At 43.5% G+C, this 14,270-nt stretch overlaps 2 protein-coding genes across 2 annotated transcripts; both read left to right on the top strand.

Annotated features, from left to right (window-relative positions):
- Nucleotides 1-6,069: 6,069 nt before the first annotated feature.
- LOC141831169 (vacuolar-processing enzyme-like) lies at nucleotides 6,070-11,369 on the top strand. The gene is made up of 9 exons (XM_074718586.1): nucleotides 6,070-6,282; nucleotides 7,967-8,131; nucleotides 8,214-8,370; nucleotides 8,656-8,741; nucleotides 8,812-9,011; nucleotides 9,779-9,827; nucleotides 9,915-10,127; nucleotides 10,239-10,445; nucleotides 10,777-11,369. The coding sequence occupies exons 1-9, from the start codon at nucleotides 6,076-6,078 to the stop codon at nucleotides 10,957-10,959; spliced, it is 1,467 nt and encodes a 488-aa protein (XP_074574687.1). The 5' UTR covers nucleotides 6,070-6,075; the 3' UTR covers nucleotides 10,960-11,369.
- Nucleotides 11,370-12,545: 1,176 nt separating this feature from the next.
- Nucleotides 12,546-14,249, top strand: LOC141831170 (glycylpeptide N-tetradecanoyltransferase 1-like). Its single transcript, XM_074718587.1, has one exon. It carries the CDS (start codon nucleotides 12,727-12,729, stop codon nucleotides 14,056-14,058), a length of 1,332 nt encoding a protein of 443 aa, XP_074574688.1. The 5' UTR covers nucleotides 12,546-12,726; the 3' UTR covers nucleotides 14,059-14,249.
- The last annotated feature ends 21 nt before the right edge of the window (nucleotides 14,250-14,270 follow it).

The following is a 14,270-nucleotide window of genomic DNA, read 5'->3' as shown; positions in this document are numbered from 1 at the left end:
AAGCTGCAAAAGCTCAAATCCTTCTTCGATTAAAGAGTGATGCAAAAGATCACAGCCTTCCTCGATTAGAGAAATGTATGCTGAAATCTTGCCTCGATTAAAGGAATGGGGGCCACTTGGAAGTCTCTCATGCGTGCCTTGTGAGGTCCATGCTGCAGTTCCATCAAATTTTGTCAAGTTCTCCCCTCCCCCACCACTCCAAATGTTATATGGTGATGAAATATCAGCCACTTAAGGTCTGGTGCGCTACTCCACGCCACGAAGCCCACCATCACGCTCCCCTCCCGACTCGGCTCGCCCGTCGCGCCTTGCTGCCAAGCAGCTGGGTCTGCATTCGCCACGGGAGACACCGGCCCTGCTGCCGTCTTCCACGTCGCTGCCAACCTCCCAAACTTACCGACTGCTCGACCGCGTGCCAGAGTCTATCGCCGCCTTTGGCCGGGTCTGCCCTTTGCTGAATCACCTTGGCCGCTCCACGCGGAAGCTCGCCCTGATGGCGACTCAACCAAAAACCTTGCCAAGTGCTCCCTGCCGAGACCAAGTCCGTTGTGTTTCTGCCCGAACTCCCACTGCCGTCGACTCAGCTGCAATCGGCAGCTGCTTCACTCGCGCCTGGTGCATGTCGGCAGAGCCCGCCCACTCCTCAGTAGCATCCTCCGGCACCTGCCGACTCCTCCGGCACCTGCCGAGCACTGCCACGTCGAGTGATGTGAGCAGCCGGCAAAAGCTTGCCGACTACACCTGCCGACTCCTCCGGCACCTGCCGAGCACTGCCACATCGAGTGATGTGAGCAGCCGGCAAAAGCTTGCCGACTACACCTGCCGACTCCTCCGGCACCTGCCGAGCACTGCCACGTCGAGTGATGTGAGCAGCCGGCAAGAGCTTGCCGACTCCTCCGGCACCTGCCGACTCCTCCGGCACCTGCCGAGCACTGCCACGTCGAGTGATGTGAGCAGCCGGCAAAAGCTTGCCGACTACACCTGCCGACTCCTCCGGCACCTGCTGACTCCTCCGGCACCTGCCGACTCCTTCGGCGACACAGCCTACTCCACTGCCGAGCGCTGCCACGTCGAATGGCGTGAGCAGTCGGCAACAGTTTGTCGACTGCACTTGCCCACTGCCCTTGCCGACTCTGGACACCGCCCAGCGACTGTCGGCCTCTCTAGTCTGCGACGATTCACATACGAGCATTACCCAGCAACTGCCGATCTCCTGAGCCTTCTGCCGACTGTTGGACACCCGCTCCAACCACCATCTTCTAGGATGACGGTAGCGGACTCGGGAGGTTGGCGGCAGTCAGCATATAGGCGCAGGCGGCATCAGCTGGCAGGATCTTGGTTGTTTTCTCGCAATCGACACAAAGCCGAGTGTTGGTCTTCTTCTCCGATGCCGGTCGGGGAGAACTGTGACAGCAGAACCATCCCGAAAGTCGAAGCGGAGGTAGGAGAGAATAGAGCCTATCAAGGTCCTCAAGATCTATTTCTGCAGCAAAAACTCAGTCGGACTCAATACCTCTCCTGTTTTGATCAAACTCCATAGCGTTCTGAGAGCCTTCGTCCTTGAGTGCAGGAAGACGGCGCCTTCGTACAAGAGATCTCCCCTACTCCGCGCCCAACAGCAGCGCCTGGCCGACTTCGCTGATCTGCGGCTGACTTCTCTCGGGCACCGCACGATTGCCTGCGCGATTGATTTCTCTCGCGCACCCAACACATTGAAAGCCGCGCGTTGCCGCTACCGACGGCTGACTCCTATAAGGGGACGAATGCTCACTTGGGCTTCGGTTCCCACAGCCACCTCAATCCCTTCTTTGAGGATCCCTTCGGCTGAGCAGCCCATTTGATTCCCCGTCCTTGACCCCTCGGGACTCAAGTACGGACGGAGTAATTACCAATTTTTATGGGATCTCGGTCCTTCCTTCTTAATAGCACTTAAGCTGGGTTTATGGTAAAGGATCGCTCCTAAGCGTTCGATCCTTCTATAAGGGCAGCGTCCACCTAGCTCGTACATCATGTATGGTCCACGAAGACAAGACTGCTAAGAAAGCAGTTTGTATTGACGCCAAGTAGAAGCAAAAACGCCAAAGCTAAGCTAACAACATGCATGTGGTTGTGATACAGTGAGACAAGAGGCTCTCTTTGAGAATCACGAGCTTCTCTTGATTCAAGAATGAGGTTGCTTATGTGGTTCATTTTGTTTGGGAAGAGGGAGGAGAGAGAATCAACACATGAGAGGCACTCCCATTTGCGTGTCCGACTCCATGTCGACTTGCCGACCTCACCACTGCATGACAGTCGAAGCTGACCTGTGCGCACTCCAAGCCGGCCGCAGACCTGCTCTCGCCATGCCTATGGTTGTGGACGCTGACACGTCCGCCGACTCCTAGGCTCGCAACACTTCTTATTTTCCTTCTGTGCACTGCCTTCCGCCAGGCCAGTGGTGTCGCGCGCCCCAGCCCGACACACCGCAGGACAAAGGCTCCCGACTTCTGCGCGCTGCCGACTGCTGCGCGTTACTGACTCTGCTGCGATCAGATAACGAACACTCATACTTCATCAAATGGATCCTACATAAAACGAATCTTCTCAAGAGACTACGGAGTTATCCCATCTGGTGAAATAAATAAATAGGCAAGGACATGGAGCCGTTTCAAATTAAGGGACTTAGTGATTGATTGATGGGATAGGATGGCAAAGGAGACCTCTACACGCCATCAGTAAAAAGCACAATATGTCTTACGTCCCGTTTCCATGTGTCTACCAAACTCAACTCCTTGCCGACTCCTACGCAAGCTACCTGCCAACTTTGGCAGTCACCGATTCCATGTGTCCACTAAGCCGACTCCACCGACTCTGGCGTGCCCCGCTTGCTGTCCTCGCGGTGTAACGCCAGCCGGCTCTCATGCACATGACAAGTTTGCCTCCCCTGCTGTACAAGGCCTCCTGACCTTGCCGAGTCCCGAGTCTAAGTCCGTCGTGCTTCTGCCCAACTCCGACTGCTGCCGAATCAGCTGCCGAAGCCGAGTCGGTGGAGTCGAAGCCGAGTCGCCACCCATCATGGCCGACTCCCCACCAAGCCGAGTCGTCACCTATCATGGTTGACTCTCTACCGGTCCGAGTCCGACTTCTCCTTAGCCTGACTCCAACTCCTCCGCGGTCGGCTAGCTCCTTACCGACTACTTGAGTCAATTATCTCTACCGTGCCCTGCGTCTCTCGAAGTCCTGTCTCTCTCCCACTTGATCGGCTGAGTCTACGGACCCGACTCAGACTCGAGTCCGACTCAGTCTAGTCAGTCCGACTCACGCTCCCTTCGACTAGACTAGCGGGGAGGCTTATGTTCCGGTGAGTATATTGGAGGACCCAGACTTGACTCGAGTCTAATTCGGGCCTCATCCATGGGTTCGGTCAGCTCCCGTCACTGTCTATCCCTAAAGGCCTAAAGAAGTCAAGTTATCCCTTCGGTCGCGCCTCCGAATCGCCCATTCGGCCACATGAGTGTTATAGCCCCCTCTAGGACTTGGCTCATTCGGCTCGGTATAATTCAGTTCTGCCCAGTCGGTACAGCACAGTTCAGCTCAACACTGCCATCCGGCAGCTCCGCTCTGCCACTCAGCCTACCCGGCAGCTCAGCACTGCTATCCGGCAGCTCAGCACTGCTACCCGGCAGCTCAGCACTGCTATCCGGCAGCTCCGCTCTGCCACTCAGTCCACTTGGCAGCTCAGCACTGTCATCCGGCAGCTCAGCACTGCCATCCGACACCTCCACCCAGGCCACTCAACACTCAGCTCAATGCTGCCAATTCCACTCGGCACAGCCCAGCCTCCATTCATATCATATCATATCAAGAAAGGTCTTATCAAGATCTTCTTAAGGACCACATGCCTTGTCAGAAGGATGTGACTTTTCAGAAAGGGTCTTCTCTCTCTATTATTAAACAACTGTGTCAAACATTAATGGGAGAGGTCACTTGTCAGGACGCTCTCTCTCTCTCCAATGAATAACCTAACCAAGCATTGAATGCAGATGTGATTGGTTGTCTTCTCAAGACCATGCTTTGTCAGAACTGGTCATACTTTCAAGGGAGCTCTTGATGTATAAAGGGAGGAAGAAGGTATTCGAAAAGGAGGGATCTATCTCTCTCTTGCGGCTCTAAGCTCCGCTCTCCGGGCTCCGCTCCCTCTCTCTCTCATTCTCCTTATCTTTTATAAGCTGAGCATTTCCTTTTATTAGAGTATTTCATTACAGTATTTTTTTTACTGTTCATCTTCTTCCTCCTGACTGGGCTGACTTGAGCGTCGGAGTGGCCGTCCGGGGACTCCCCGGCGCCAGGATGACCTCTTTCTCCGGTGATGTTTCAGGGCCTCCAGGTGGCTGGCCTTATCTCCTTCCTCGGCGTGGTGGTCTTGAAGCCCTTGAAGCTCGTATCGCTCTCCTCCCTTCCTTTGCTCCACTTCCACGAGGTCCGGTGACGTGTCCAGATGCAGTTCTCAACCGGAACAATTAATTTTGAGGATGATTAATTCTATTTAATCATCTTCTTGCTCCACCTCAATCGAACACACAATCACCTTAGAACTACAAAATATTTCCTCGATCTAATGACTATTTTAATTTTTTGTAGTATTAAAAAAATTTCAAGATTCTTTCCATAATTCTTAAATTGTGTTCATAGAATACCCTTGTTTTCATTATTTATATCTTATATTTATAAAATATTAAAAGATCTTTTATATCTTAAAAATATTTTTATTTCAGTACTATTATAATAATTTTGATCAAACTATTTATTTAAAATAATTAATTAATTAATTATGATAAAAATATTATAATATTGATAACAACTTATAATTTTTTAAAAACTTCTAGATTATCACGCTTCTCGTGGAAATTATAAAATTACAGATAATTATGAACTCAAACACCGAAAATTTTAATTCAATTAAAATATATAAATAAATAGAGCAAAAGGAATCTTAATTAATCAATTACAAATGCGAATCTGGCACGCAATCCATGGATTCTCAATCGGTGGGGCCCTTGATTATCATACAAATATTTTATTTTTATTTTTGCATTGTAATTTCCCGCGGGGCACTTTTGGATTTCATAATTTCTTTCATATTTTTTTTAAAGGTATATTTTTTTCCTTCAAAATACCCTTTTTATTAAAAAAAAATTGATCCGTCGACCGATTGAGCGTTCACCCTACACGACTAGACAACCACTTGCCCGCTTAGCTAGGTCACATGATCGTTGGACCGCTTTGCGCCCGACCAAGACATCCGCTTGGTCTAGCCGCGTGCCATACGGATTAAATTTTTAAATTTTTTTAAAGAAACAAGATATTTTGAGGGGAAGAATACACCCTTCGAAAAATATGAAAGAAATTCCGAAATCCAAAAGTGCCCCGGGGAAAATGCCCGAATTATTACAATGCAAATATAAAAATGAAATATTTGTATGACAATCAAGGGCCCCACCGATTGAGAATCTATGCGTTGCGTGCAAGATTCGCATTTTGTAGGATTCACTCAAATTGGATCTTATCGTTTCATGTGGTCCTCACTTTGTATGACAATCAAGGGCCGCTATTTAGTTGACTTTTTCATTTCCATAGATTGAGCCAACCGATAAGTCAATCTGATTTTTATTTTTTTTATTTTTAAAATAAAAAAAACTTTTGCTTATTATATTATAAAAATTTCAATATTTACCACTAACTAATTAATATTATTCATTCTTCATTTAACTACGTTAATAAGATTATGAATAATGTCAATTTATATGTATATATGGCTTGCGATATTGATAAAACTATTAATTAAACATTTAACTTCCAAAACATTTTATATTAATCACATCTTTAAATAATGAGAATAATTTAAAGATGATGTGGCACAGGATACCTTAAAGTTGCTCCGCGGTTCTATGTTATCTCAAGATCGTTTCTAGATGGGTTATCCACCGTCCATTGCACTCTCGCCATGAACGGCTGTGATTCGAGCGGAGATTCCCGGCTATAAAAAGTTGACCTCGCCTTTGGCTTCTCCACTTTATTCCTCCTCCGCTGCCTGCGATGGATCGCTTCCTCGCCGGCGCGATCGTCGCTGCTTCCCTCCTCCTCTCGCTGCTGCTTGCCGACGGGGGTCGGAATCCCATCCGATTACCGTCGGACTGGTTCGATGGCGCGAGGGCTAGCAGCGGAGGCGGCGACGACGCCGTTGGCACCCGGTGGGCCGTACTCATCGCCGGATCCAAAGGCTTCTACAACTACCGACATCAGGTGTGTGTGTGTGTGTGTTTCCTCCGCCGATCTTCTTCATCTCTGCTTGGCTATTATTATGTTATTGTTTATTCACGAAAAGTTTGTCGATTTAGTTCGATGTTCAAAATTTGTTTCCTTTTTGTTCGACCTGTGATACTTTATTTCGGAACTTGATTTTTCTCGTAGAATGATATTTCTTCCCTTTCAAAAGGGTTTTTGCAGCTTGCTAGGATAGTCATAAGGTTAATTTATATGTTCTCAAACGATTTTGTAATTTACAAGATCATGGTCGATTTGATTTTCTGTTGGGTATTTTTACCTTTTTTGTACTTCGGCCATTCTTATCAATCTTAATCGTTCGTGTTCGGGCAAGTTTTCTTTAGTGTTGTGACAGGCCAGATGCAGGAATCGTGAATCTTTGTTTATTTATTAGGTCTGGCTAATAGTTAACACTGTTCGTAATCTCGTGATGTAGGTCAACTTCTCAGTCCTTTTCATATCCTTTGGCTTTAGGAATGACTGGTTCTGGATTTTTCAGTCCAACCTGATTGGCTTCTCGGAATCATCAATGGGTTTTGTTTTACATGGATTTGAAAGTAAATTAACTGGGATAAGCGATGGATTATAAAATAAAGAGAAATTTTCATTTTGTCCTCGTTTACGTTTACTTGCCTTTTTGAAACCTTATCGAAAAGTGTCCTCTTCTGCAGTGCCTAAAATCCATCCAGACTTTAAAATCAGCTTGCGGTCTAAAAATTGGTCAACAAAATTAAATGTTTGGGCCACTTTTAAGTTTGCCAACACCATTAGAGATGTATATCTAGATTTGCTATGCCTAGAAAGGTTATTTTGATGAAAAATTTTACTGATTCAGCTTGTAGTCCAAAAATCTAGACTTTGTTAACACCACTAGAAAGACATAAAAATTCTTTTTACCCCAAAAAGTTTATCTTGATGAAAATTCCATACCAAACCGATTTATAAATCCAGTATATCCTATCATGTGCAATACATATGATTATTAGCTTTGCAAGTTATTGGAGAAGGGGATACTTCGACAACAATTTCAATGTCTAAGGAGTAAAAAAAAAAATCAAAGTGTGGATGACATTTAAAAAACAATAATAATAAACTATGAGAATGGGGCACAATGAATTTTTTTCTCTAAATAAAATTAATTTACATAGACCAATGCGTATGGCCCCTTGGAATGGGACCAAAGCAGTGGAAAATGATAGTTAGTCAGTAAGATAAACAGATATAATGGGAACGAAAAGGAGGGAAGGTAGGATGGATCATTAACAACCAGCATTAAGGGAGTTGTGAATGAAGTCTACCAAGACAAATTAATTCTCACCGAAATCAGCAATGATACATTTGTCCACTAGCAAAAATACAGCTAAATTAAACCAAAGGATTTCCTTTAACTGATGATTAACAAACTGGAAAAGCCTTAAATTTTATTCATTCTAAGTTTCCAGTTCGGTGAAATTCTATAACATAGATTCTGATATTTTAAATCTAATTTCTTGCATATACGGTCTATGCCATTTGTTTTGCAGGAGAATTTTTAATTCCAAAATACCTTTCTTTGTAAGAAGAAATTTGAAGAAATTGTTCTAAGAATTAGTAGTCTGACCTTCTAGATAACTGTCACAGTTCTTCATGAATCTAACACATCTTATGGAAAACATGAATTCAGGCAGATATTTGTCATGCATATCAAATAATGAAGAATGGTGGACTAAAAGATGAAAATATTATAGTTTTTATGTACGATGACATTTCATACAACGGGGAAAATCCTAGACCTGGGATCATAATTAATCATCCGGAAGGTGGAGATGTGTATGCTGGAGTTCCAAAGGTTCCATTTATGCCATAATTCATTCTCAAAATTTATTAGTCAACGAGGTTATTTGTCTCAGTTTACAGATAACTCCTTGTAGGATTATGTTGGACATGATGTTAATGTGAACAACTTCTTGGCTGTTCTCCTTGGAAATAAAACTGCTCTTACTGGAGGTAGTGGGAAAGTAGTTGATAGTGGTCCAAATGATCATATTTTCATATTCTACTCTGATCATGGTGGGCCTGGGGTTCTTGGTGAGTACTTCCCTAACCACTCTCATGTCATTACATATTTGAATATATCTTTTCTTCTCTTAATCTCATGTTTAAAGGATATGATAGGCTCAGCTCGTTGTGTAGTTGTATATGAGCCAATAACCTGTTTTAAGTGGATACAAAAATAATCTTGTAAGGCTTCAAATAATATTATGAGGGAACAACTATCTTAGTTAGATTTTGTTGGTCCATCATGTTTGCTAGTAGAAATGATAATGCTGAAACCATTACATTCTGTTTTCACTCTGTCATGAAATTATGCAGGGATGCCCACCTATCCTTACTTGTACAGTGACGATTTGAACAATGCGTTAAAGAAAAAGCATGCTATGGGAACTTACAAGAGCATGGTAAGCTTACTACATCATTTAGATTGATAGAAGTCCAACATTTACAATCTTTTTTGCTTTGTTATTACAGGTATTTTATCTTGAAGCATGTGAATCAGGAAGTATTTTTGAGGGACTTCTCCCAGAAGACATAAATATTTATGCAACAACAGCATCAAATTCCTATGAGAGTAGTTGGGGAACTTATTGCCCTGGAGAGTACCCAGGGCCTCCGTTAGAATTCTTCACCTGCTTGGGAGACTTGTATAGTATCTCTTGGATGGAGGACAGGTGACAGAACTACATAATTTCATCAAGAACGAATTATTGGTAGATCTGTGAATAGGGTTTTGCTGCAATAACAAAGATTTAAAACATTTGTTTGCCTCTATCCATCTAAGGAATTTAGATTGTATACCTCACACTTAAAAGTTGAGTGAACATAATACATGATTTCGTACGAAAAGCATTTGTGATCTTTTATTTCCTTGAAATATTAATTTTTATGGTTTCTTTGTCTAGTTGTATTCATTAGTTCTTTTTAATGTCTCTGTTTTAGTGTTATGCTGTTCATATTGAAACTATTTGTAATAACTATTTTCTCAAGATATTAAATTTTACATAATTTCTTTGTTAAGTTTGTATTAACTCATCCCTTTCCATGTGTCTATTGAACATACTCTCTCTCTCTCACAACAGTGTAGCTAAATTATCCTTTCTGGCTTGTTTTCATTGATCCTTATTCATGCTTTTCTTGTATTGGAGCACTTACTCTCTCTATACAAATCATCTAATTATAAGTTACATGTAATTTTATCTAATATGAAAGTAGTAACATCTTGACAGGGACTGTAAAAACTAAGATAGGAATGACCCTCACCTCATCAGTGTTCAATTTGAACTTGTGATCTATAGTTTATATGTATTGAATACATCTAGACAGGAACCATCAAAACTATAAAAAAAAAAAGGAATGATTGTTAGCTCATTTGGGTTTAACATAGTATAAGAAAGTGAGTACAGACTAGTTCTAAGCTGTTTTTTGCCTGCATGTACAGTGATATACACAATTTACGGACTGAAACATTGAAACAGCAGTATCAACTTGTAAGTATTCAGAACATAATTTCCTTGTATCATGATAGTTGTTTATGTCCTTTCCAGTCTGACATTCTTCTTCTTACATGTTTACAGGTTAAAATCAGGACTGCAGTTGATGGTACATATAATTATGGTTCACATGTCATGCAATATGGAGATCTAGATCTCAATGTGCAAAACCTGTTCTTATATGTGGGCTCCAATCCTGCCAATGACAATACCACTTTTGTCGAGGGCAATTCATTGTCATTCCCAAGGGCTGTCGTTAACCAACGAGACGCAGATCTAGTTTATTTTTGGCATAAGGTTGGCCTTGACTGCACACTCATTTTTCACTTGTTAATTTTAATGCTTTAGGACTGTCTGCGTATTGTTTCTTTGGTTGTTTACGACTAATCATCGTTCCTTTCTACGTAGTATCAAAGAGCACCTTTAGGCTCTTCTCAGAAGCTTGATGCCCACAAGGAGTTGCTTGAAGTAATGTCTCATCGGTTACATGTAGATAATAGTGTAGAGCTCATTGGGAATTTGCTGTTTGGTTCCAAGCAAGGCTCAGAAATGCTCAAAACTGTTCGGCCTGCAGGCCAACCTTTAGTGGATGATTGGTCCTGCCTCAAGTCGATGGTGAGTTTTCCTTTCAGCTATTTTTTAAGCAATTTTAATTTGAGCTTGATTTTTCACTTGAATGAAAAAATGGATAGCTTCTGGCTCATAGTTGCAATGACAATGACTATTGAACTATCCCATTTTCGATCTACCTTTTATCATTGGTCATATTCTTAATGTGAAACCTTACGGTTCTGCTTAATTTTTGTGGTGATCTAGTTGTTGATACAATCCAGAATCTAGACTTGCAAATTAGTTCCTTACTAAGAAAAACAACTAGTGTATCAGTCAGCTGATAGAATACATTAGAATTGATCTTTCCTCCCCTCTGATTTACAAATTGATTCAGGTAAGAACTTTTGAAAAGCATTGTGGATCTCTCTCTCAGTACGGGATGAAACATATGCGCGCTCTAGCAAACATCTGCAACGCAGGTGTCAGCGGCGAGACAATGACAGAAATCTCTGCACAAGCTTGCAATAGCATCCCCACCAACCCCTGGAGTTCTCTCCACATGGGTTTTAGTGCATGAAGTGGCCAAGAACAGGCACCATTGTGTTAATAGTTGTACATAAGCTGGTATCCAAGTGGCCATGAGTAGGTGCCATTGTGCTAATAGTTGTACATAAGTTGATATTGAAGTTGCTTAGCTTTTTTGCTAGCTCTGCGAGTGTGTTGCACCGAAGAGGCTGGTGAAAGTCGAATGCGACTAGATTCAGTGAAGTCGTTGGCTATCTTCTCCGGCAATGCGTTGTGAATATATTGCAGAATGGCTGGAGAATTGTATGCATCTAGATGATCCCTTAGTCCAGGGTGGTGTAAAAATTCTAGTTGCCTTGTCATAGTGAACTATGTACTCAAATTTGTTATTTGCATGTAACTTTGAACGTAGTGGCCAAGTGGAAGATATGTTATGAAAAGTATATATTTTAAAGGAATCCAGCCCTTTTGATGATAACTAAAATAAAGAGCACCAATTGTAAGTATAAAATTAATAGATGTGATAATGTGTAGAAGTTATCTAAGTAGTTATTATAATGTTATTTTTTATTTTTAATGCTATTTAGTCGTTACGATTAATTATTATTACATGTAAAAGCTATTTTATTATTGTTATAATGTGTTAATATAATATTCTTATAGTATTATAGTAATTATTTAATAACTTTTATAACTGTTTTAAAATAATTTTGATAAAATTTAAATAATTTTAATCACGTTGGTAAAGAATATTTTAATATAATAATGTTAAGAATTTAGAATTCAAGATTTTAAAATTTAATTATAATTGTATATTAGTTGAGTTGCAGCTATAATGTGTAGTAATTATTCGGTAGCGTTACATCTATAGCCGTCAATTTGGATTGGGTCCGTCGAATTGATCCGTCCCACCAAGCAATTTAGGTGGATTGAGTTAAAATTTTATCAACCTATTTTAAGATGAATTCAGATGGATTGATCTGCCTAGGCCCGCAACATGTGTGGATTGACTCCGCGGGTTGAGAAAGTTTATTAATTTATTTTAAAGTTTAAAATTAAAATAGAAAACTTAACAAATTAGTAAGTTTGATCCATCTAAATTATAATTTAAATTTAAAAATTTCAACTTAATCAATTTAAACTATAATTCAAATTTAAAATTTTTAATATTTTTTATTTTTTGACAGACCTGTTGATTGACTCGCCTAACTCACAATCCGCCTTGGGTTGAGTTGAGTTGGAGATTTCTCAATCTGCCAAGTTGGTGGATCGACCCGTCTCGTCCCGCCCCGCCATATAATGGTTTTTAGTGGATTGGTCTGTTCCGTCCTGGATTGACCCGTTTGACAGTTATAGTTATATCAAGGGCATTGTCTCAACTTCATCGAGATTCAATTCTTGTCCATTTCAGTAAATCAGCCCCATCATAACTAACTTAATTATACTTCAAGGGCATATTTGGAGAGCACATGAAACTTGTGGCAATAGCCCATTAAGAGCCCATTATGAGAATGGCCCATTAACAGGCCACTATGAGAATGGCCCATCGTTACCATCCCCTCTAACCGTTACGATAGCTGCTATTTAATCCGATCCGATCTATCTGCTACCAATCGAATTAATAATTGGGAACGACGACGAATAAAGTTCCTCGCTTTCTCCACCCTCAGCCTCTCCGATTCCATCGCCAAACCCTAATCTACCCACCTCTTCGATCCGCCCCTGCCATGGAGATCTACTGATCCACAGAGGTAGCCCTCGATCCTCTCCTCGCTGATCCGCTTTCCGATCTCGGTCGTGTTCGTCTCTAGTCTCCGCGATGGTGGTCGGCGACGGCGGCTCCTCCCCCGGCGACGAACAAATCCTCAACTCGGATCCGACCGCTGCGGCGGAGTCGTCGACCGCTGCGGCGGCGGCGGCTGGGGGCGGGATGGACATCGATTTGGCCCGCAGGATCCAGCAGGCGCTATCCATGGGCAGCAAGCAGCACCGCTTCTGGGAGACGCAACCGGTGGGGCAATTCAAGGACGCCAGCGACGCCAGCCTCCCGGAAGGCCCCATCGAGCATCCGACGCCGGTTTCCGCCGTCAAGCAGGAGCCGTACAACCTCCCCGCGTTGTACGAGTGGACCACCTGCGATGTGGACGACGACCGCACCTGCATCGAGGTCTACACTCTCCTGAGCAACAACTACGTCGAGGACGACGAGAACATGTTCCGCTTCAATTACTCCAAGGAGTTCCTCCAGTGGGCGCTCCGCCCGCCGGGCTACTTCAAGGCCTGGCACATCGGCGTCCGCGTGAAGGCCTCCAAGAAGCTCGTCGCCTTCATCACCGGCGTACCTGCCAGGATCCGCGTGCGAGATGAGGTCATCCGGATGGCCGAGGTCAACTTCCTGTGCGTCCACAAGAAGCTGAGATCGAAGCGGCTCGCGCCGGTGATGATCAAGGAGGTCACCAGGCGGGTTCATCTGGAGAACATCTGGCAGGCAGCCTATACAGCGGGGGTAGTCCTGCCGACTCCCATCACGACCTGCCGCTACTGGCATCGCTCGCTGAATCCCAAAAAACTGATCGATGTCGGCTTCTCTCGCCTTGGAGCTCGCATGACCATGAGCAGGACGATCAAGCTCTACAAGCTTCCTGAGGCAACTGCGATCCCGGGGTTCAGGAAGATGGAGCTTCGTGATGTTCCGGCGGTCACCCGGCTGCTGAGAGGATACTTGAGTCAGTTTGTCGTCGCGCCGGATTTCGACGACAATGATGTGGAGCATTGGCTTCTGCCTGTCGAGAATGTGATCGACAGTTTCGTGGTCGAGAGCCCGGAGACCCATGAGGTTACAGATTTCTGTAGCTTCTATACACTTCCTTCTTCGATTCTGAATAACCAGAATTACTCAGTGTTGAAGGCTGCCTACTCTTACTACAACGTGGCCACGAAATCCTCGCTGCTCCAGCTGATGAATGATGCTCTGATTGTGGCGAAGCAGAAGGATTATGATGTGTTCAATGCTCTGGATGTCATGGACAATGAGACCTTTCTGAAGGAGCTGAAGTTTGGGCCTGGTGATGGGCAGCTTCATTACTATTTATACAACTATAGAATTAGGAATGCTTTGACACCTTCAGAACTCGGGCTTGTTCTTCTGTAGTCTCCGAGGAGCATGCTGGAAGTCCGACAGGTAATTGCCGTTTCATTTTTGTCCATCTTTTTGCTGTGTTGCTTGATCATTTGCTAGGTGTATGTGTTAGGATGAATATGGTTCTTGTCTATGTTTGCAATGACAATCAGTGATGTGATTTGAACCTGATTATATGTTTTTCTAATCCTTCTTTTGTGTCACTATGCTGTTATACTTGCTAA

Source organism: Curcuma longa, chromosome 6 (genome assembly GCF_044706935.1).
Source record: "Curcuma longa cultivar G26 ecotype Majalengka, Jawa Barat chromosome 6, ITB_CL_G26_1.1, whole genome shotgun sequence".
In the NCBI taxonomy this organism is placed as follows: domain Eukaryota; kingdom Viridiplantae; phylum Streptophyta; class Magnoliopsida; order Zingiberales; family Zingiberaceae; genus Curcuma; species Curcuma longa.
The sequence above is the reverse complement of the archived record's forward strand: the minus strand, read 5'-3'. Positions and strand labels throughout refer to the sequence as shown.